Source organism: Podarcis bocagei (assembly GCF_964188305.1).
Source record: "Podarcis bocagei genome assembly, chromosome: 1".
Taxonomy (NCBI): domain Eukaryota; kingdom Metazoa; phylum Chordata; class Lepidosauria; order Squamata; family Lacertidae; genus Podarcis; species Podarcis bocagei.
The window spans coordinates 113,913,539-113,934,522 of record NC_138125.1 but is presented as its reverse complement, the minus strand read 5'-3'; the positions used below and the strand labels follow the sequence as shown (position 1 = coordinate 113,934,522).

Sequence of the window (20,984 nt, the reverse complement as noted above, 5' to 3'; positions counted from 1 at the left end):
TATGACCGCCATGCTGCCTAGGGCTGATGAGAGTCTTTGCCTGAAATATCTGGAGTTCCCCAGATTGGGGAAGTCTGTGCTAGACTTCTTGCTACTTAATCGTGTAGGCAAAGCGTGGAAAGCAAATACTGTATGCAGGATGTTTACTTCTTAAGCGAAACAAAGATACTAAAGCGGACCTTCTGCCAGGATCACTGCAAGACAAACTTCAGTTGTATAAGAGTGTTCTGGTCTGTGTGCTTATTATGATCTGTACTCGTTTGGCTGTACTGCAGAAGTGGGCTGGGCAACGCTTCTCGTTTGTCAGCCTAACCTGAGGGAAAGGGTTTGGTGTGGTGAGGCAGAAATCGTAAGTTCCAGGTAAAAGAAAATGGCTGACTGGGGATGCAATTGCAAACAAAGTTGATTAGTGTTACGGTACTTCAGTCAAGACTGTGCAGCCGTATTCTTTCCATAAAATTCAAAATAAGTGAAGTGTTTGCCAGTCAGTCACTTTAGTGCCTTGGCATTCATTAGCCAGGTGGAATTATGTTCTTTATTACTACTTAACCCAGCAGTTTTGGTACAATATGGCCTGCCTAGGATGTGGGTGTTCTGGGAAACTTTTTTTTTTTTGGTGTGTGTGTGGGGGGGATTGCACTGCTCTAAGTAGCTTGAGATCTGATCCAGTATATTCAATCTATGTTGAGTAAATTAAAACAAAAATGCTGACATATTTCAATTTTCCAGTAATTTTCAAAAGTAGTTGAACCTGAAATAGTTGATCAAGGAAAATCAGCAAATCACTTGGGCGGCAATCCTATACATTCACCTGGCAGTAATTACCACACAAACTCATGGGAACTTACTTTTGAATAGACTCGCATAGGGTCACTTTGGATTGCACTGCTAATGTGGCTTAATTCTTTATCTTCAAGCAAATTCAAAGCTTTACCTGGAAGTTCTGTTTTCATTGGAATGCAACTCTGCTAAGAGAAGAAAAACAAGCCAACTTGGCTTCTTGGTTTTAAACCAGAATCTCCAGTTTGCACATGATGAAAAACCAAGAATCTGAGAAACAAAGGAAATTCTACTGAAGGTCTTCTTCTGGTTGCGTAAGAGATGAAAATGTGTGAACTACAGGCCTTACTTTGGACCCCTTCCTGCACATGCACTTAGCACTAAACCATGGTTTACCAATTACTTGAGGTCCTGCCCATACCTTCCTAGTTAATTTTAGGAAATGCCAGTTTTCCAAAGGAAAACATAGGCAGCTGACAGTGCTGCCTGTGAGATTTCGTTTCTTGGAAGTAAGAAGGTTGGATGTTTTCAGAAATATCCCTGAAAGGCAAATGCCCTCACAGACATTAGCATAGTTTCAACCCTACACAGTTTCTGCTCAGTGAGAATAGTCTTACACTTCATTAAGTACACACTTCTTAGATGCTTTGATTACAAATTTATACCTCAAGTTGGCTTTTACTAGGTGGGAGAGAATTGTGCTAGCTTATATTGAATCTCTCTTCCCTGCCTCCCCCCTTTAGCACTTTCCCTTTCAATGTGTTTTGGTTTGACTATTTCATTGCCAAGATGCAAAATAAACCCGTACAAATTCCTATTTCAACATCCCTCACCCTCACACCCCCCAAGCTCTTATTTAATCTCACAAGAAAAGGGGAAATTGGAATGTATGGTTTTAGCAAAGCAAGGGGAGAATATCCAGGTTCTCCTTTTTGGCTGCAGTTTGTTCTGAGATGCCTAGCATCAGAAATGTGTGCAGTGCAAATGTCAAAATGATGTGATTAATTCTAAGACTGTTGTCAACTCTCCACTGCGGTTTATTCATCCCTCGCCTGGGGTGTTTTTTGTTCAGTTGTGTGCAATGTGGTTCGTAATCAAAGGTGGGGCAGGTGACATGCTCATTTACATTGAGAGGACATAACACCTTCAGTGTGAGCTGGCAAGAGAGCTCTTTACTCCTCTAACAAGGATCTGGAAAATGTAAAAGTTAGAATAATAAGCTGAGGGGAAGGGAGGCCTTTGCTTTAATTCTCCTGTTTGGAATTCTTTGTACAGTATAGATATCAAATTAAATTTGGTGTGTTTGTTTGGGAATCAATGCAGTTTTACATTAGAAGTTGAAGATAAGCTCTCTGCCCCTTCAGTTTAAAGGATAACCCTAGAAAAGATGCATTAGAATGGAACAGTAAGTGACAGGTTTGATCTGTGGGAGGAAGCCTTGACCTTATGAACTTGCTGATCACTTTCCATGATTAGGGAATTCCAATCTAGTTTTAGCAGCAAACCATTGTACGCTGTTCTGCCCAAGTTCAACTGTGGTTTGCCATCCAGGATTGCAGATCTACCATGGTTTTTAGCAAACCATTGTTTACCAGGTTCAGATAGAATAGTAACAGTATTGTTTGCTGCTAAACCAGGATTGCATAGTTTCTCACTGAAAGCAAGGTGAAGACGAGGAAGGAGCTCATTATTCCCATGTGCCTTAGGTCTCACTGTTGTAATGCTAAAAATGGTATGTGTGTGTATATGTAGATATGTGTGTGTGTGTCTGTGTGTATAAATATATATGTATGTATGTGTGTATGTATGTATGTATGTATAAATATGTGTTATGTATGTGTATGTATCTATATCTATATATCTATCTGTATATCTATCTTCTATCTATCATCTATCTATCTATCATCTATCTATTTATCTATTTATCTATCATCTACCTACCTACCTACCTATCTACTATCTAGCTCCCCTCATATTATAACACAATAGTTGGGAGGTTTCTTTAACTCTGTATTTTTAGAAAGCTAAACAGCCAAGGAATTGACAGGTAGTGAGGACAAAACGGGGCAGGTGAGAACTGCCTGTGCTTCCTTGAGGTCCTCACAGGGACACCACAGGATTAAAAATGAAATAAGTAAAACTAAGTAGATCCGTTGTATTGCAGCTGTGGGGCCTGAGGCTGAATCAGTAGCTCGCTGTAAGGCCACCTAGTGGGCTTATGGCCGAGATTACTTAAATCGGGAGCTCCAAGCTCTCTCACCCGTAGCTGCTCTGCTACAGCAGCTCTTGCCAGTTTGCTTCAGCTGTTATTGCATAATACCAGTTGTTTAGCTAAAACGTAGTTGGAGTCCATTCTTGGAAGATTAAAGTTGTTATTCAAAGGAAGCCCCTCCTGGCCATTTAATTCAGTAAATGGATTTTGAGGCCTAGCAGCTTTTGTCTTCCTTTGGCCTGGTGCACACTAAGCATCATCTCAGTTTACAGCCCCCCCTCCCCCGCCCACCAAATTCTCTCGGCCTCTTTGGATCATTGCTCAGCTTGACTTGTTCGCCATTGGCAGTTGTTTGCGTTGCTTTGAAACAATTAGCAGAATGGTGAATTCCTAGGTCTGTGTGCTCTTGTGAGAAATGAATACCCGGTTTCCAGCCATGCTTCTTAGACATTTATAGGCACTGACAGCAGCAGATTTCATTGTGGCAGGCCTTGCGCTGTGGCTGAGAGGAAAAGTTAAGGAATTAATGTGAAAATTATATCCTATTCTATCCTGTCGCAATCCTCTTTCACCGAATTGGTTGAGAAGCGTAATTTGCTCAGTACCTTTTGTGAAAACCCAAGTTTTCTTCCATGGCAGAAGAATAAATCTCTTCACGTTTTACAGTGGCTTGGATAACAAAATTGCTCGGTTACTCTGGTGTCAGACCAGCATAGGTTGCCAGGTTAGAAAAGCCACATTCCCCTCCTTTAAAAAAATAAGAAAGCTGCAGGGTATTTATTATAAAGAGAGTCATTTTTGTTGTACATCTGCAAAGATCATTAACTTTCACAAACATTTTCTGCTAGCCTAGATCCTTTTCCTGCCCCCTCCTATATAATGGTGGTTTTCAAAATACGTTTTGGTGAATGGCAAGCTCCTCCTTTTGGAACAAGTCAGAATGTGTGAGGGTAGGAATGCAAACATTAAGCTACAATCAGGTCTCTGGTGCTTTAAATTGGCTGTATAATTGCAGTCTAGGCTCAGCTAACACTCTCTGTAGGTTGACCAGGTAGATGGGGCTGACATGGTAAAGTCTCTGCGCAGTGACATCTAACTCGTGTGTGTGTATGTATGTGTCCCGCCCAATTCTTTGAAATATTTCTCTGATAGAGAAAGCTGAACTGTGACAAACAGTTTGCAAGATAGAAAGCACCTTTAGTTGCCTGGTACTCTTTTTTTCATAGAATTCTGATCTAGCTGAATTTTGGATGCTCTCTGCACCCTATTAATATTAAATCAGCCTCAGTTCTCTTGTGGGGGAAGGTAGCCAGCTGATGCAGGTAAATGAGAAGCCGTTTGTGTGCCTCTTTCGCAGCGCCGTTGTATCCTTTTACATCTGGAGAGTATCTTCTGCAAATGCCTCGGGGATTGCACATTCTCTCTGCCAATGGATCATATGTTCTCCTGTCAATGCTACCTTCAGTTAGCCGGAAAGGAATACAGGGAGCGACTGCAGAAGTTGTCTGCAAAATAGGAACACAGTGGTGTGTGGCTGGTTTTAAAAGTCTGTGCCTACTTCCTCATCAAGCAAAGTAGCACCAGACATTTTTGCTGACGGGTGGTGCTGTGGATTAAAACAAAAAGCCTAGGACTTGCCGATCAGAAGGTCGGCGGTTCGAATCCCTGCGACGGGGTGAGCTCCCGTTGCTCGGTCCCTGCTCCTGCCAACCTAGCAGTTCAAAAGCACATCAGAGTGCAAGTAGATAAATAGGTACCGCTCCGGCGGGAAGGTAAACGGCGTTTCTGTACGCTGCTGTGGTTCACCAGAAGCGGCTTAGTCATGCTGGCCACATGACCTGGAAGCTGTACGCTGGCTCCCTCGGCCAATAAAGCGAGATGAGCGCCACAACCCCAGAGTCGGCCACAACTGGACCTAATGGTCAGAGGTCCCTTTACCTTTACCTTTAAGGTGGTTAAAGTACATCCTGGTACCGATTGCTGTACATCCTGTCCCTGAAAGGTAGCAAGTTAACTTGTGTGTTCCTTGCACATGGGCAGTGTTGACGGTCAGTCCTTATTCCCCTCAGAGAGTTACAATTCCCAGAGTTCCCTGCGAAGAGGGATTGATTGTTAAACCACTCTGGGAATAATGGCAGCACCCGTAACAAACCGCAGCACCCAAAATTATTTGGAGGAAGCCGTGACTGTTTAAAGAATGTACCATATTTTTCTGTGTATAACATGCCCCCATGTATAAGACTCCCCCTATTTTGGGGGACTCAAAATTAAGAAAATGGGGGGAGATTGCCCCCATGTATAAGACTACCCCCCTTTTAACATTATTTTTAGTACAAAACTAGTCTTCTACACGGAAAAGTATGGAATGTTGCTGCTTTAAATGTCCAGTTTAGTTGCAGCCTAGATGGAGAGCTGCTGGAACCCAGAGGTGATGATTTCACATAATCCCTGGTGTTTTCTGTTGGAGTTCATTGACACCTTCAGCTTTCAGCAGTGAAATGTAGAGGGCTAAAGTGATGTGCAAGCATGCATGACGCAGCTTGGGGGACTCAGTGCAGTGAGTGCGTATTTGTATCTGAAAGTTCATGTTTCGTGTTCTAGAGAAAGAATCTGAGAAGAAGATAATTTGGCCTTACTATTACTTTGAAACAAAAAGTTTGTGTAACAAGCTCAACTTGACAGCTGACTCCTCAATAGCCTTAAGGACCAAGTTATAGGTTACAAATAAAACACTTATATAAAGAGAGAGAGAGAGAGAGAGAGAGAGTGTAAAATAGAAATGTGAGCTGCTCATGAGAATTTTACTGTAGGAACCAGTGGCTGGTGGTGAAAGTTGAAGGTTCCCCCCCTCTCCCGACTGGTTACTCCAGCAAAATTTACAGTTGATATTAATTTTAAAAAAACTTTGGAAGTTATAAGTGCGTCACTTGTGACAATCTAGTTTTAGAAGACGTTGTGTTTGCCTTTTCAAAAAAATAATAAAAAAATTCTCTCATCACTTGCTAAAATGATGCATATTGGCAAAGAGATTAACTTCTGTTGTGCTCAAAACTTTCCCAGGTCTCTTCCTCCTTCTGACTTCAGCTCTTGGAAATGTTCTCAAAATAAACTCTCGGAGCTCTCCAAGTGGACAGGAGCAACTTCTACTGGCACATTTTAAGGAGATGAGCAAAACCCACCTTGAAAAAGCTGGGAAAGGCTCATGGTTTCTCTTTTCTCCCCAAATAACCTCTCCATCAGACTAAATGGACTGAGTCATCATCAAATGCATTTTTTTTTTTACACTATACCTCTATTGCATTACTGGAGTCCTGCAAAGAAATGCTGCCTCTTAGTAGTAATACTCACGAGAGGGAAGCCTAATTTTGGCCCTGGCGGTGTAAACTTCACACTTGCCTTTCTACCATCCTGTTCTGATTTACAGGGGACAAGATGTCTGGTGCATAGATGATTTTCCTCTTTCAGACTGTCTTGTGCAGTTGCACCGTCAGATCACTGTGATACATTAAAGGGCCCGTGTTTTTAAAGGCCTAAAACTCAGGTTATTAGAATTATGGTTTGCTCAGCCTCATACTTTTAGATGGCTTGGGCAGTTTTTGACACCATTTTGAGTCTCATCCTGAACGGTTTACCCCTTAAACTTTCCACCAGCCTTCCTTAAAACCCACTTCTTTGTAATTTTATTGTTGGTATGATTATGCGGCTGGATTAAAAAAAAAAACACAATTTCCCCCCCACTGCTACTTCAGCCTATATTTCTCACTAGGTTTTGGGAAAAAGGAATACTGGTTTTTGGGATTGCATTCAATGCTGTAAAGATCTAATGCTTAAGCTGGTTCAAGCTGTGTTAATGATGGTCATGTAGGGACCACCATTTTTTAAAAAAATAGAGAGAGGGAGGGAGCTGGTGAGTTCTCCTAGTTTTGGGTCTTCTTGGTAATCTGCATCATCCTAGTTAGTGGCAAGGAAGGTTTTTTTTAAGCACACGGTGGGTTCTAATATCAAAAACTAAAAAGGGTTTGTGTGTGTGTCCACTTGTTTGAAGGGTAAGCCAAGAACAAAGGATAGTCTTGCTGATTGCTAGGCTGAAATTGTATAGACATGTTCTCTTCCAGGAACTTCCGTGTGAAGTGAGACTTAAATGACAGAGGCTTTCTTAACAATAACCTATTGTGGCCTATTGTTTGTATAATGATCCAATGAGTTGCCGTTTCTGATGGTGTGCCAGGGGCAATTCCTTTGTACCTTGCAAGGTGGAATATGTCGTAGTTGGGTCTTTTGCAGCACCTGCACGATTGCTCCCCTCCCCACCTCTACATTCCTTTTATACTAAGTTCAGCAGCTTAGAGTATGGTACTCCTCGGGCAAGTATATCATCTGTGTTCTACACCAGTGGAGCTGCTCATAAAAATAAAATTGGGGTGTGTGTGCATATCGGCACACTCGCCACATGCCACTTAGAATTTTCCCACCTGTTAAAGCTGTCTTCTAGGGGAATGGATTTCCTCTTTTCCCTGTGACAAGCAATTTCACTCCTCCCCGCCTCCTTCCCAGCAAGAGTGCAGGTATGCTCCTTACTTTTGCAACTTTTAATGTATCCTCCCCATTGGTGTTCTGAGACCATTGTGGAACTGCTGGTTCTGGGAACTGGCTCAGTGGGCCCTTTAGCTCAGTTGGTAAAACATGAGACTCTTAAACTCAGGGTCGTGGGTTCAAACCCCCCATTGGGCAGAAGCAGCGGCGTAGCGTGGGTTGTCAGCACCAGGGGCAAGGCAAGTAATTTGCGCCCCCTAACCTGCCGCCGCTGCCAGCTTCTTCTTGCTGCTGCCTGGTCTGGTCTGGTGTGGTTCTCCCCCGCGCTCAGCGCTGCGCTGGGCGGCCGCTGCACTGTCCCTCCCCCAGATAGTCCCTCGCTCTCTCTCCGCACCGCACGCCTGGCACCCACCCCCTCCACAGTGGGCGGTGACCCAGCGGCTCGGATCGGATTCGCACAGCCAGCACTGCAGTGAGAGAGAGTGAGTGAGCCAGGTAGGGGCAGAGAGCTGCGAGTGCGAGCGCGCCCCCCCCCAGATGTTGCGCCCGGTGCGGCCGCCCCCCCCTGCACCCCCATGCTACGCCACTGGGCAGAAGATTCATGCATTGTAGCAGGTTGGAGTAGATCGCCCTTGTGGTACCTTCCAGTTGTGCGATTCAAAGGTTCTTTGGCCTTTTGAAGCATCAGCCTAGCCTTGCAGGATGTTGCTGAAACCGATATGCTGATACAAGTCTTCTGTTATTTTCTTCTCATAAAGTTTTGTGGTTTCCTTCCCCTTCCCACACACTGCTTGTAAGTTTATGCAGTTTGCTCCTTACGTACGCACATCGCAGTAAATGTAAGTAGTAAGTAAGGAGGAGATACTGGAGACCAGGCTGGTGGTCACTTCCTTGTTTGATTTCCAGTAGTCCCTCTTTATACCCCCCCCAAGTCTCCCCCCCCTAATTTTAGTTGTTGCTCAAAAGCCACGAGTCCACGCCACGTGGATGTAAGTATGCAGTAGTACAAAGTGAGCATTTCATACAAGGCAAAAATTAGTCAAGTAATGAAGAGTTGGGACAATGCTTAAAAACATTAAGACCAACAACAACAAGATAATATATTAGTAGCAGGAAGCAGTCTAGGGAGGTGGCTAGACCCTAAAGGAGGATAAGGAGATTGCAGTGGTGCTGAATGAATTCTTTGCATCTGTCTTCACAGCAAAATATATAGGGCAGATCCCAGTGCCCGAACTAAACTTTTCAGGAGGTGAGTCTGGGGAACTCGGGATTTGTGAATGGATAAGCTGTGAGAATATCTTTACATTGCCAATGGTGTATAAGCTCATACCTAGAAAGAACATTAAGTGGAACAATAAATAGCAGTGACTCTTAAGAACTAAGGGTGAATAAAGAGAACCAATTTGCCACATGATTAAACTGTCACAATTAATTTATTAAACGTGTTCTGAAGCCCCCTAATACAGGCAGCCACGGCTGTTACTGTTTCCACAAGCTGTTTAGTGGAGATATTCTATTTCTCCATGCGTTTCTTCCATGTTTTGGCACCACTTCCCGATTCTTTGTCTCTGGAGCTAAACTGGCTCGTTGCTGCCTTCTAATAGTACAGCCACTTGCACTGAAAGTGAAGTTTGTAAAGTACAACTGTATTCGTTTAAAATATTTAATATCCTGACGAAGTAGTTGTATGTGTGTGCATGTGGGTTGTTATTTATAAAACTACGGGAGAAAACCTTGCCATGTACTGGTTCTGTGCCTTCGTCTGCTTTGATTGCCAGTGGCAAGTTTGCAACAAGTGGACAGTGGACAGTGTGCTGTACCTTTCAGAAGCTTTAGCTGGCGTGGTTCGCTTTGTACCACCAAAATGCCAAGCCAAGATCCTCCACTGTTCTGAGTATTGTATTAATGAAGATTAGAAGAACAAGGCAGGGAAACTTGTGTGCTCTTGGGTTGTCTGATTATGTACTGCTGGAAAAATTACTACATTGGGATAAACCAACGCTCATTTATTTCATTTAGGGATATTGATGTTTCAGATGAGGTCAGTATTGCCTCCACCCCTACCCTGTAGAACAGAGCTTTCCAAGCTGTGCGTCGCAGCACATTAATGTGTTGGCCGTAGTGTGTAGGTGTGTTGTATGAACGCATCCTGTACCCCTCCCGGGGGCTGGAAAAGGGTCCGTTTAACCTCCGGTTTGCTAGTAAAACTGAATTACTGAGCCGCAAAATGATGCATGTCTAAAAATTGTGTCACCAGCATGAAACGTTTGCCAAACTCTGCTGTAGAACCTAAGACCCTCTGAGTTATACTAGTAGTAACTCTGCCTCAACGCAGCCAGTACTTCATTCCTGCCCTTGACATTGTTGCTTCCATTCCTTCCTGCATGTGCCCCTTTTAAGGATTAATGCCTAACCCATAATCCATTGTTTAGGAAAAAGGAAGAAAACGAGAGTACAGGGAATGAAATCCATTTGTGTTGCCAGGCAAGGAAGATCTGTCTCCTATGAAGACAAAGCAGCAGTAACTATTGATGCAAGTTTCCCCAATAAAACAAAAGTGCAAGGGAATCCCCACCACTGCATCATCAAGAGTCACTCTCCTGGCTGTAATTACACAGCCGAAATGATAAGGAAGGGATGTTCATAAGCAATAGGTCTGGCAGCCTCAGTGAGACCTGCACACGATGGTTCACAAAGTTGCAAACTTACATATGGTCCTGGCCCATTTGCATTTTGAGCCGCTCCAGTGATAGCTGTGCCCCTCTACCCTTTGATTTGGGGGTGTTCTCTTATTTCGTGAGTACAGTTGTACCTTGGTCGTTCCAGAAGTCCATTTGACAACCAAGGCTCGGCTTCCACTTGGCTGCAGGAATTTCCTGCATGCAATTGGAAGCTGCAGAAGCCTGTTGGACATTTGGGTTCCAAAGAACATTCGCAAACCGGAACACTCACTTCCCGGTTTGCGGAATTCGGTAGCCAAAAAGTCCGAGTGCCAAGGCATTTGGGATCCAAGGTGCGACTGTATATTGCTCTGCCGAGATCCTTATTTTTGTGGGTCTTCTTCCTTGCCTGTTATATGTTTGTCCCCTAAGAGGACCAAGTGTTGCCAGCAGGATGATCCTGGTGTCTTAACGCTTCCAAATTTAAAATGCTAGCATCAGAAATATATTATTGCGAATATGAACACAAGAAGAGCCCTGCTGGATCAGTGACCCATCTAGTCCAGCAACCTGTTCTCACAGCATCCAATTAGATACCTATGGGATGTCTGCAAGCAGGAGCTGAGTGCGGCCACGTTCTCCTCACCTGTGGCTTTGGGCATTCAGAAGCACACTTTCTCCAACAGTGGAGCCTTTGCTCCAGCAGTTTAATTTACATTGAAGTAAATTAATGCCAGCAGGACTTCGGCAGTTAGGAATTAGCACTGGGATCTACGAGGTATTCATAGCTGGGTGTCTGCAGTAAATTTTCTCCAGTATGCGAGCGGGGTGCGCTCTTGAGTGTGTTTGCCCATTTGCACTTTAATGGGTTTTTTTTTTAAAAAAGAAATAAAACAAAAAAGACCACAGGGTGAAAAAGGGTACAACCCACTGGAGTGTGTATCAAAGCACTTGTTGCTACGTTGTGGTGTCGGTTTTGTCTGTGTATCTTGGTAATATAATTGAGTGGATATGCTGAGCTACAAGCTTTGTCTTCAAAGCGTGGCAGGGCGAAAATTGCATACAAAACATCCTACTTCTAAATAACTAAGCAAACATCAATTAACACAGAGACAATAACTTCCAGTCATGAGGTATTGTGTCAGTTCTGTTGTCCGATGGGAGGGAAGAGCGCCCTATTATTCTGGATTAGGCACGTAACTGAATTCCCATTGTAAAGCTGCGTAACAAAAGGCTCTTTATGCACACGTTGTGTTAGTTTAGGGCATGCCAGTTTTGCTGGCAGAATGAAACCTAGTGTTTGAGAAGGCCAATTGGGGTATCTCACAAGTGTGGTCTGTTCACTGAATTTGTAAAATGCAAAATAATGTATTTTTTAAAAATAAAAAAGGGGATCTTAGCAGAAACGTCAAGTGCTGATTTGTGAACCAAGCAAGGGTTACGTATAGGAGTAAGAGAGTTGTATGCTGCTTTCAAAACTTTGCTTACTCACAGAAGATACTCAAGTGCTTGCAAAGTATTCCTGTTTTGCAAATTACTAGCTCGTCTCAAAGGAATCCACTCATCTTGAACCTGCCGTAGAGGATGCTTGCTTCCATGACGGATTTAACCAAGGAGCGCACTGTTCTGCTAGCTTTGGGTCCTGAATTTTTAGCTCCATCCAAAATACCACTTGGCAACCTTTGCACAAGGCTTCCATATTTCTGCACTCAGGCCAGCTTCTTATGCAATGTCTAGGGTTTCAAAGGGTCCATGTTCCCATCGGCCCTTTAGCATCTATTAAATAAACAAAAGAGCTCTTTTGCCTAATTGTCACCTCAGATGGTCCCAAATCTGAAACGTTTTTTCCGTCAAGGTCGGCTTTATTCCCTAAGCTTTTTGTCTGCCATCAGTTGGGTAGGTAGGGGTGTCACTGAAACCACTGGCAAGAGAGTCCAGTGTATCTAATCAGACAAGCAGAAGTTGTGTAACTTGAAACTGAGCCCTCTTTTTTTTAGGTTCACCGAACCCTCTTTCCACAGAGCGGCTGGAAAGCTACGGGAGTTTAAAGCTTACCCAGCGAAGCTTGATCAGGGTGAACATTTTTTCAGCTGAAGTGTGTGTAGAGCCAGTGTGGTGTAGTGGTTAAGAGCGGTAGACTCGTAATCTGGGGAACCGGGTTCGCGTCCCCGCTCCTCCACATGCAGCTGCTGGGTGACCTTGGGCTAGTCACACTTCTCTGAAGTTTCTCAGCCCCACTCACCTCACAGAGTGTTTGTTGTGGGGGAGGAAGGGAAAGGAGAATGTTAGCCGCTTTGAGACTCCCTAGGGTAGTGATAAAGCGGGATATCAAATCCAAACTCTTCTTCTTCTTCTTCTCTCAGAAATTATTTTCAGATGTCTATTATTGTCACTGGGGTGCTTTAAAGAATACCCTGTTGACATCAGTGCAGCGTACATTTTCAGCCTGTAAAGGTTCTGAGTTACCACCTCCAACGCCTTAAAAAGTTGGAGGCAGGGTGGATAAAAACCAATGATTTTTAAATAAATAAATAAAGCAGATTTTTAAAAATTTGAATTGGATTTTTAAAATAAAATGCTTTTGGAGGAAAAATCTTTCTAAAGATAGTTTTCTATTTAAGTTACATTATAGTCCAAAGGCTATTCATCAGGAAATAAGGATTTGTTTTAAGTTTTTCATGTGTGCTAAAGCTCAGTCAAAGTTTTTTTTTTTTTTTAAAGTTTTAACCACATCAGTCAACAAACATGGATGCATATGCTATAATGTTACTGTTTTAGTTAAATAAATTGTTTAAATTGTTAGTAAGGAAATGATTATTTTTCTCCTTCCAATAAAGTACAGCAGAAAAGTTGTCCAAATATAAACAGTTAACTTATTAAACCTCACAATAATTTCATAATTACCAGTATTTGTCTATGTATTTCTAAATAGTATAACCAAATTGGTAATTTTTGATATAACTGTAAAAACTACTCTGAAAATGTATTATTCCAAAAATAAAAACCTTCATCCCGCAAGAATACCAGCAAGAATGAATCTTTCTGTAAAAAAAATGGTTTAAATCAAGTCTTACTGACTAGTGATTTAAATTGTGATTTAAATCAAATCCACCCTGTTTGGTGATGCACAGATCATAGAGGCAGCTGGTATATAAGGAGAACACCAGGAATAATAATATTTTTTTTACCTTCCCATCTGTCTGGGTTTCTTCTGGGAAGTCTGCCTCCTTGTGTATCTATTATTTGCTACACTTGCTCTAGAGTTCTTAGACCCCAGCCTGACCATAACTCTGGGAAGACCTCATCTGAGGGAGGGGGCTCTGCCGAGGCCCCCAGAACCACTAGGGACCTGTGAAGAGCCTTTAGCTGCCATCACACAGCCTGAGTTTCCTAGCCCTAAAGACGCCTTCCTTGGCTCCTCTTAAGACCCTACACACCTGGCTTGATCCCTTCCCTTTTGCTTCCAGGTTCATATCCAGTGGAGGCTTTGCTCACCTGGCTTCCAGAGAGGACTTTGTCACCAGGTGTCTTCTTTGGAGGAGGGAGAAGCCAGGGAAGGCCCCAGGTGTTCCCAAGAGTCTGAGAGGATGAAAACCTTCCATCTCGGCTGGGTCTTTGTTGGGCTAACAGCTCCCCATTGGGCTCCCTTCGGCACCTTTTCCTTGTCTTGTTTCCTAGTACTTGACACTGTACAAGAGTCTGCATGCAGTACTCCTTGTGACTGCATTGCAAGTGATGGGAAGGAGGACATGATGGGCAAGATACTCTCATTGAGGATGGGCCCGAGAAGCTCCTCTGAAACCACATTCTTTTGCAACCCATAGTTTAAAATTTGCTGCAGCAATAGGTAACTCTGAACCCCATTTCTTCTGTCTCTCCCAGGTAGTGGTGCTACAGCTGTGGTCCAAGCGGCGCTATGCAAACCCAGGCAAGAACGCGTAGCAATAAAAAGGATCAACTTGGAAAAATGCCAGACCAGTATGGATGAACTGCTTGTAAGTTAAACTGAGTTGAAGGACATGTATACGTGTACATACTAGACTCCCTAACATTTGAATGATGTTCATGAAAATCTAGTATTTTTATAACAAGGAAAAACTCTTAAAGTTGCTGCCCACCCAGAATCTTTAATCAGGTAATGGAATCAATGGCCAGTTGGCATGTTTCATCTCTGTCTTTTTATAATTCAAGAAAATTCATATTTGGGTTCAAACATTTATTCAACTTGAGGGCTATAACTTTCTGGCCCCCTTCACAAATAATATTTGTGCACATAGGGAGATGTCCTGTGTTAGTTATATTCAGAGTAGACCCACTGAAATGAATGAATTTAAGCAAAGTTCATTACTTTCAGTGAGTCTTCTCTAAGTATAACTAACATGGCAATCACCCATATAATCTTAGTCAAGGGTAGTCAGCGTGTTGCCTTCCAGATGTTTTTGGATATCCAGCATGGCCAAAGAACAGGGATGATGGGCGTTTTGGTCCAGCAACATCTGGAGGCCATGATGTTGGCTATCCCTGATCTGAGCCATATTTTCCCACTCTGAAAGCTGCAAGTATAAGTTGCTAGTTTTTAAAAGATGTCCATTCTGCCACATAACTTAATTTCCCTAGCTCTACATAATAATGCCTCTCTTGGGTTTGAATAGCTGGAACATATCTTATAGAACATTTTTGTTTCCTTGCCAAAATATTATACTTGCATTTTGCATTACTTATAGAAAGAAATTCAAGCCATGAGTCAATGCAACCATCCCAACATAGTTACATATTATACGTCTTTTGTGGTCAAGGATGAGCTCTGGTTGGTTATGAAACTGCTAAGTGGAGGTAAGTCTCTGTAGTTTATCTAAATTGATGCAGTGAGATACTGAGATTAACTTTAGCTAATCAAATCTGTGATCGTGAGCACCTAAATCAGTGTTTCCCAAACTTGGGTCTCCAGCTGTTTCTGGAGTACAATCCCCATCATACCTAGCTAGCAAAACCAGCAGTCAGGGATGATGGGAACTGTAGTCCAAAACCAGCTAGAGACCCAAGTTTGGAAAACACTGACCAAAATAGTGTGTTGAATTTCTTTACTTCTTTCTGTTCCCCCCCCCTCCTCCGCTTCAAGGCTGCTTTTATAGTAGCATAGCTCATTATCTAAAAATATTCAATAAATCCACATCAATACTAACAATTTGGTATGTGTGGTGTAAATTTTTAAAGCTGTACAAATAGTTTTCTTTAGAAATAGGCTGCATGTTGCTACACTGACCTGTAAGAGGGTGTGTGTGTGTGTGTGTGAGAGAGAGAGAGAGAGAGAGAGAGAGAGTTTTTTCATTTGTGAAAAGCAACACATTTTGGAGTAATTTTGGGGAATGAGTCCTGACAAAATGAGGCAGAAGTGTTCCCTGCTCCAGAGTGAAGGCAGTGCTAAAGCCCTTATCCATGTCTTAATCTCCTACTCAGTATATCATTTGGCTCAGATCACTCCCCAGGAAGAGAGAGGGCCCTAGTTTTTAAGGGTTGTGGTGGCATATGCCCATGTTTGTGTTCGGAACTGGAGAAAAAGCATTTGGCCCACCTGAAAGCACAACCTCTATACCAAACATGTTAATGGGGTGACATTCAGCAATGCTCTACTTGTTGGAGGTCTTTGTATGTATGTCAAGGTTGAGTTGAAAACGGAATGCTAAAGTATACATCATTAAGCTTGAATTGCAAGATGACTTCCTAAAAAGAACATTTCTCTTTTTATTCCATTATATGTATATGTATGAAAATCTAGGCTCCATGTTGGACATCATAAAGTATGTGGTCAACAGAGGAGAGCACAAGAGTGGCGTCCTTGAAGAATCAATAATAGCAACAATTCTTAAAGAGGTTTTGGAAGGCTTAGATTATCTACACAGGAACGGACAGATTCACAGGTAAAAAAAGCTAATGCGCCATGTGTATTGGTACAATTTCTCTTCCGTGATTTTCTAAAACGGCATTTACCTACCCCTTAATTGTTAGCATTTCTAAGCGGTATGTGTAAAAACAAACCATATAGAGAATAAAACAATTAAAAAATTGCCATGAAACAAGACGAACAAAAAACACTAACCTGAAATGCAAGCTGGAGTAAGAAAGTCTTTGTCATATACGTGAAGTCAAGCCAGAAGGGTGTCTGTCGAACCACTTGTTTCAGACCACAACACTGAATTGTGCCTCCTCCTCTTTGATTGGTGCCCAGAATTTGATGCTGAGAGGAACAGAGAAGGAAGAAAAACATGTGTGGCTGGGAGTACTGATGCTTCCTGGTTTCCACTTGGGTTCTCTTCCTATCTAAAGAAATTAAATGGGATGGTTGTTGGTGGAATCTTCAATCTGCTCCAACCCTTTATTATACTAGAATCCAACCCTTTATTATACTAGAATCTTCAATCTGCTCCAACCTGCTATACTAGAATGGGAGCAGTTTGAAGGGCATAGCAAGTTGAGATGTGGGGGGAACTTTATATCCCGTGATCTGCAGCACTGCAGACACTTCCAGCTCGGCATGTGATTTAAAAGATAAGCTTTCAAGTGCGTGGAATAATACCCGTTTTTTGCAATCTCGTTTTAAAAGTGGCAATTTCAGTATTAACGAGAAGATCATATAATCACTTCATTTTGAGTAGCTTTTAATTTATCCTGTGGCATGTTTCTCAACAAAAAAAATTCCGTCGAGTGTGATCATATTCTCGTTTACTTGAACTGAAATGACTCCTATTCATCCATTTTTATAGGGATTTAAAAGCTGGTAATATTCTTCTGGGGGAAGATGGCTCGGTACAAATAGCAGGTAATAATCATGATCATCAAAGCTTCAAAATGTGTATGGAGAATCTGAAATGTGCTAAGAGACCCAATTGAAGTTTTAACCTTTTTAAAATGTTACCAGGTTGAAGTGCCCTGGTGTTCATTGATGACGAGCCATAGGCTGAAGCACCCACTGTGCGCTTAGAAAATGCTTATGTGGGTTGTGAGGTTTAATCCTTGCAAGGCGTGAAGCTAATGTCAGAGCATTGGTTAAGAGTGGGAGCTGGCGAGTCCTCAGTTCAAATTTCAACACTCACAGGACCTTACTTAGAAAGCCTTAGGCAAGCCGTTGCTACGTCTTCCTTCTGCAAAACTTTATTTTTAAGATACAGTAGTACCTCGGGTTAAGAACATAATTCGTTCCGGAGGTCCGTTCTTAACCTGAAACTGTTCTTAACCTGAAGCACCACTTTAGCTAATGGGGCCTCCCACTGCTGCCACACCACCAGAGCATGATTTCTGTTCTCATCCTGAAGCAAAGTTCTTAACCGGAGGTAATATTTCTGGGTTAGCGGAGTCTGTAACCTGAAGTGTATGTAACCTGAAGCATATGTAACCTGAGGTACCACTGTACAAACAGAGAGGTGATGGATAGAAAAGGGAGACCTGGGTGGAAGACGGGTCAGAGTGGGTTTTCCTCAGGATGTGAGGCTGAGGAGGAGGGAAGCTTCTTCAGGTGAGAGAAGAGATGACACACCTCTTTGTGGATTGAAGATTAAGGTATAATATTATGATTATTATTAGTGGTACCCTCAATGTTTGTTATTTCTCTGCTTCTTTTCTTCCCTTTCTTTTCTAGTTCTTTTCTCTTTCCTTTTTAAATTTTATTTGTTCTAGGTATTATTTCACTGTAATGTGAAAACTTTAATAAAATCTTGGGGGGGGGGGGACACACACCAAACAATAGTGGGTAGTATTGACAGTTTATTTAAAAAAAATTACCGATATATAATAGTAAAGTGATTTTTTATGTACAAAATACTACAGTGGTGCCCCGCAAGACGAATGTCTCGCAAGACGAAAAACTCGCTAGACGAAAGGGTTTTTCGGTTTTGCGTTGCTTCGCTAGACGAATTTCCCTATGGGCTTGCTTCGCAAGACGAAAACGTCTTGCACTTTTTTTTTAAAGCCGCTTGAAGAGGCGCAGTTGCGACGGACCGTGCTTCGCAAGACGAAAAACATCGCAAGACGAAAAGACTCGCGGAACGAATTCTTTTTGTCTTGCGAGGCACCACTGTATGTAAGCAGAAGGATGTCCTTAAAAACAAACACTATGGTCCATTGTTCTAACAAGTGCGGGGGGGGGGGCGGAATCAAAACCTTTTCCTTGGGCTTTTATCAAAATAGCAAGGAGACATAAATTGACAAGGCTGGAAATTTTAATTTTGTACCTCTTTTGTAGTTACTTGATGAAAGATTTTCATGAAGCTAATTCATTGTGGTCACTGATCCATCTCATGACCAGTGTTCCACAGTAAGGACAGTTTTGTATACTTTAAGCTTACATCTTGGCACAGTGCTTAGGTCTTAACAGTTGCACTAACACAGTTACGTGACTTTAAAAACAAAACAAAAACACATGCTCTTCATGTATTTGCATAGTTTTACTTTGCTAGACAGGCAGAGTTGTAAAGAGCTTTTGGCAAGCTGCTGGAACCCCACCTCCAGAACAATGGAAATCTTGTTGCTAGCATTTTGACCCCGGGGATATGGGCCTTCAGCAGGTGTTGATCAACAACTTAGGGCCTTTCTCCCCCATATCCATTGGTATTGGTATGGTTTCTGGGCACAGGGGACAGTCGTACCTTGGATCCCAAACGCTCTGGAACTCAGACGTTTTGGCTCCCCAAAGCCGCAAACCTGGAAGTGAGAATGGACTTCCGGAACAGATTCCGTTCAACTTCCAACTTCCTGTATTGATACATCGCCCAGGACTGGTTTGAGGGTCAGAGCTCGATGGCCCCTTCACCCTGCGGCATATGACGAGTGAAACCGCTTCCAAGCCCCTCCAACACCAGTACCTGGAGTGCCGAGGAAAACCCAATTTACAGTTGGACACTGGCAGCGGCATTTTCACTCATGATATTCTGCCAAGTGAAGGTGCCATCGTGCTTTGGCCTCAAACCGCAGAGGGAGGAACCAGCTGCATTGGTGAGGCGCTGGGCCCAATGCAGCTTGTTCCTGCCTCGGCTCCCCGTACCTCAGGGGAGAAGTTTAACAAATAATAATAATAATAATAATAATAATAATAATAATAATAATAATTTATTATTATTCCCCACCCATCTGGCTGGGCTTCCCCAGCCACTGTGGGTGGCTTCCAACAAAATATAAAATAATATAAAATAATAATATAAAATAAAACAGTAATGCATCAAACATTAAAAGCTTCCCTAAACACGGCTGCCTTCAGATGTCTTCTAAAAGTCTGGTAGTTGTTGTTCTCTTTGACATCTGGTGGGAGGGTATTCCGTAGAGCGGGTGCCACTACCGAGAAGGCCCTCTGCCTGGTTCCCTGTAACTTGGCTTCTCGCAGTGAGGGAACCGCCAGAAGGCGCTTGGTGCTGGATCTCAACAAAGCCCTCTGCCTCTGGCTTGCATGACCCTGAGAGGCATTGGGGCTCGTTCAGCTGGGGGACAGGAGGCTTCCCCCCACCCCCAGTTGAGGGGGTTCAACAAAGCTCTGATGCTCCTCCAGACTGGGCGGTGTATTTTTGCTTCTTCCAATAATAATAATAATAATAATAATAATAATAATAATAATAATAATTATTATTATTATTATTATTATTATTATTATTATTATTATTATTATTATTATTATTATTTATTATTTATACCCCGCCCATCTGGCTGGGTTTCCCCAGCCACTCCCACCTTAGGAGACATTGTGATATATCAGCATATCCCAGTATTTAGCTGCTGATATATCACAATGTTGAAAACCAGGTATCGCCCAGCCCTAGTTGCTGTATTTTTCCAGATTTTTTTCGCGTGCTGCCTTTCGGCGTGTCGCCTTTGTTTAGCAAGTGCTCCAGAATAACGCACTCAGAAAACTGCTTTTCCTTCTACCATGAAAAATCTGACATGTGAAAGATCCGTAACGGATCCTCAATATTTTCATTTGTATGGCATGTGTACAAACAACATACTGGTTTCGGTGCAGAAGGGTTTGATGAGCGTGGTGTAGGAGATACCTTTTTCTTGCCGCTTCTTTCTGACTGGCGTGAGCTGTCAGTTTGCAAGATTAGTTCAGAGGACAGAGATGGCAGATACAGAGACAGTGGTATTGAGTCAAAGTATTGTCCATGACAGCAGTCATTTGCCATAGCTCAGGCAGACATGTATTTCCCCTTTGGATCTCCTATATCCCCACGATACTAGATTTCCAGAATACTATGCATTAAGTCAGGCACCCCCACACTCGGCCCTCCAGATGTTTTTGGACTACAGTTCCCATCATCCCTGACCACTGGTCCTGTTAGCTAGGCATGATGGGAGTCGTAGTCCCAAAATATCTGGAGGTCCGAGTTTCGGGGTGCCTGTATCAAATAATAATAATATAGAGCTATCCACATGCTCTTAATTCTAATACCTACTGGCCGAAATAAAACAAAGTCTTTCCTTTTTCCATGTAACCCCCTATATTTTATTTATTTTTCTATGTTCACAGACATTTGTGTGTGGCAATAACTGTATTAGTCCAGAACATGGGAGCCAACTCCTAGGGGCTGAGGTACCTTGCCCCCCCCAAAATTTTTTTTTTGAGGGAGTGGGGCCCCCCAAGTTGATGGGCATTGCCATTCAGATGGGGTGTGTGTCACGTCCTGTGATTATGTGGGGCTTAACTTGCCCCCCCAATTATTTTTTTTCAAGTTGGCACCCCTGGCTCAGAATAATTCTGGGAAGTTGTTTGTGGGGGCTATTGACACCTTAACAGCATTGGATAAGTGTTGGTGACTACC

The 20,984-nt window shown here is 42.7% G+C and overlaps 1 protein-coding gene across 5 annotated transcripts in view; it reads left to right on the top strand.

Annotated features, from left to right (window-relative positions):
- The window catches only part of STK39 (serine/threonine kinase 39), a 119,530-nt gene that overhangs the window by 35,545 nt on the left and 63,001 nt on the right, over positions 1-20,984 (top strand). For 4 of the 5 annotated variants that reach the window (XM_081175484.1, XM_081175480.1, XM_081175481.1 and 1 more), the window contains exons 2-5: positions 14,068-14,180; positions 14,910-15,018; positions 15,962-16,103; positions 16,947-17,002. In XM_081175484.1, the coding sequence (XP_081031610.1) occupies positions 14,166-14,180; positions 14,910-15,018; positions 15,962-16,103; positions 16,947-17,002 (322 nt within the window). In that variant the 5' untranslated portion in view covers positions 14,068-14,165. Of the gene's footprint in view, positions 1-2,460; positions 2,513-14,067; positions 14,181-14,909; positions 15,019-15,961; positions 16,104-16,946; positions 17,003-20,984 lie in introns of those variants that run through there. The other variant, XM_081175482.1, reaches the window with a different exon arrangement.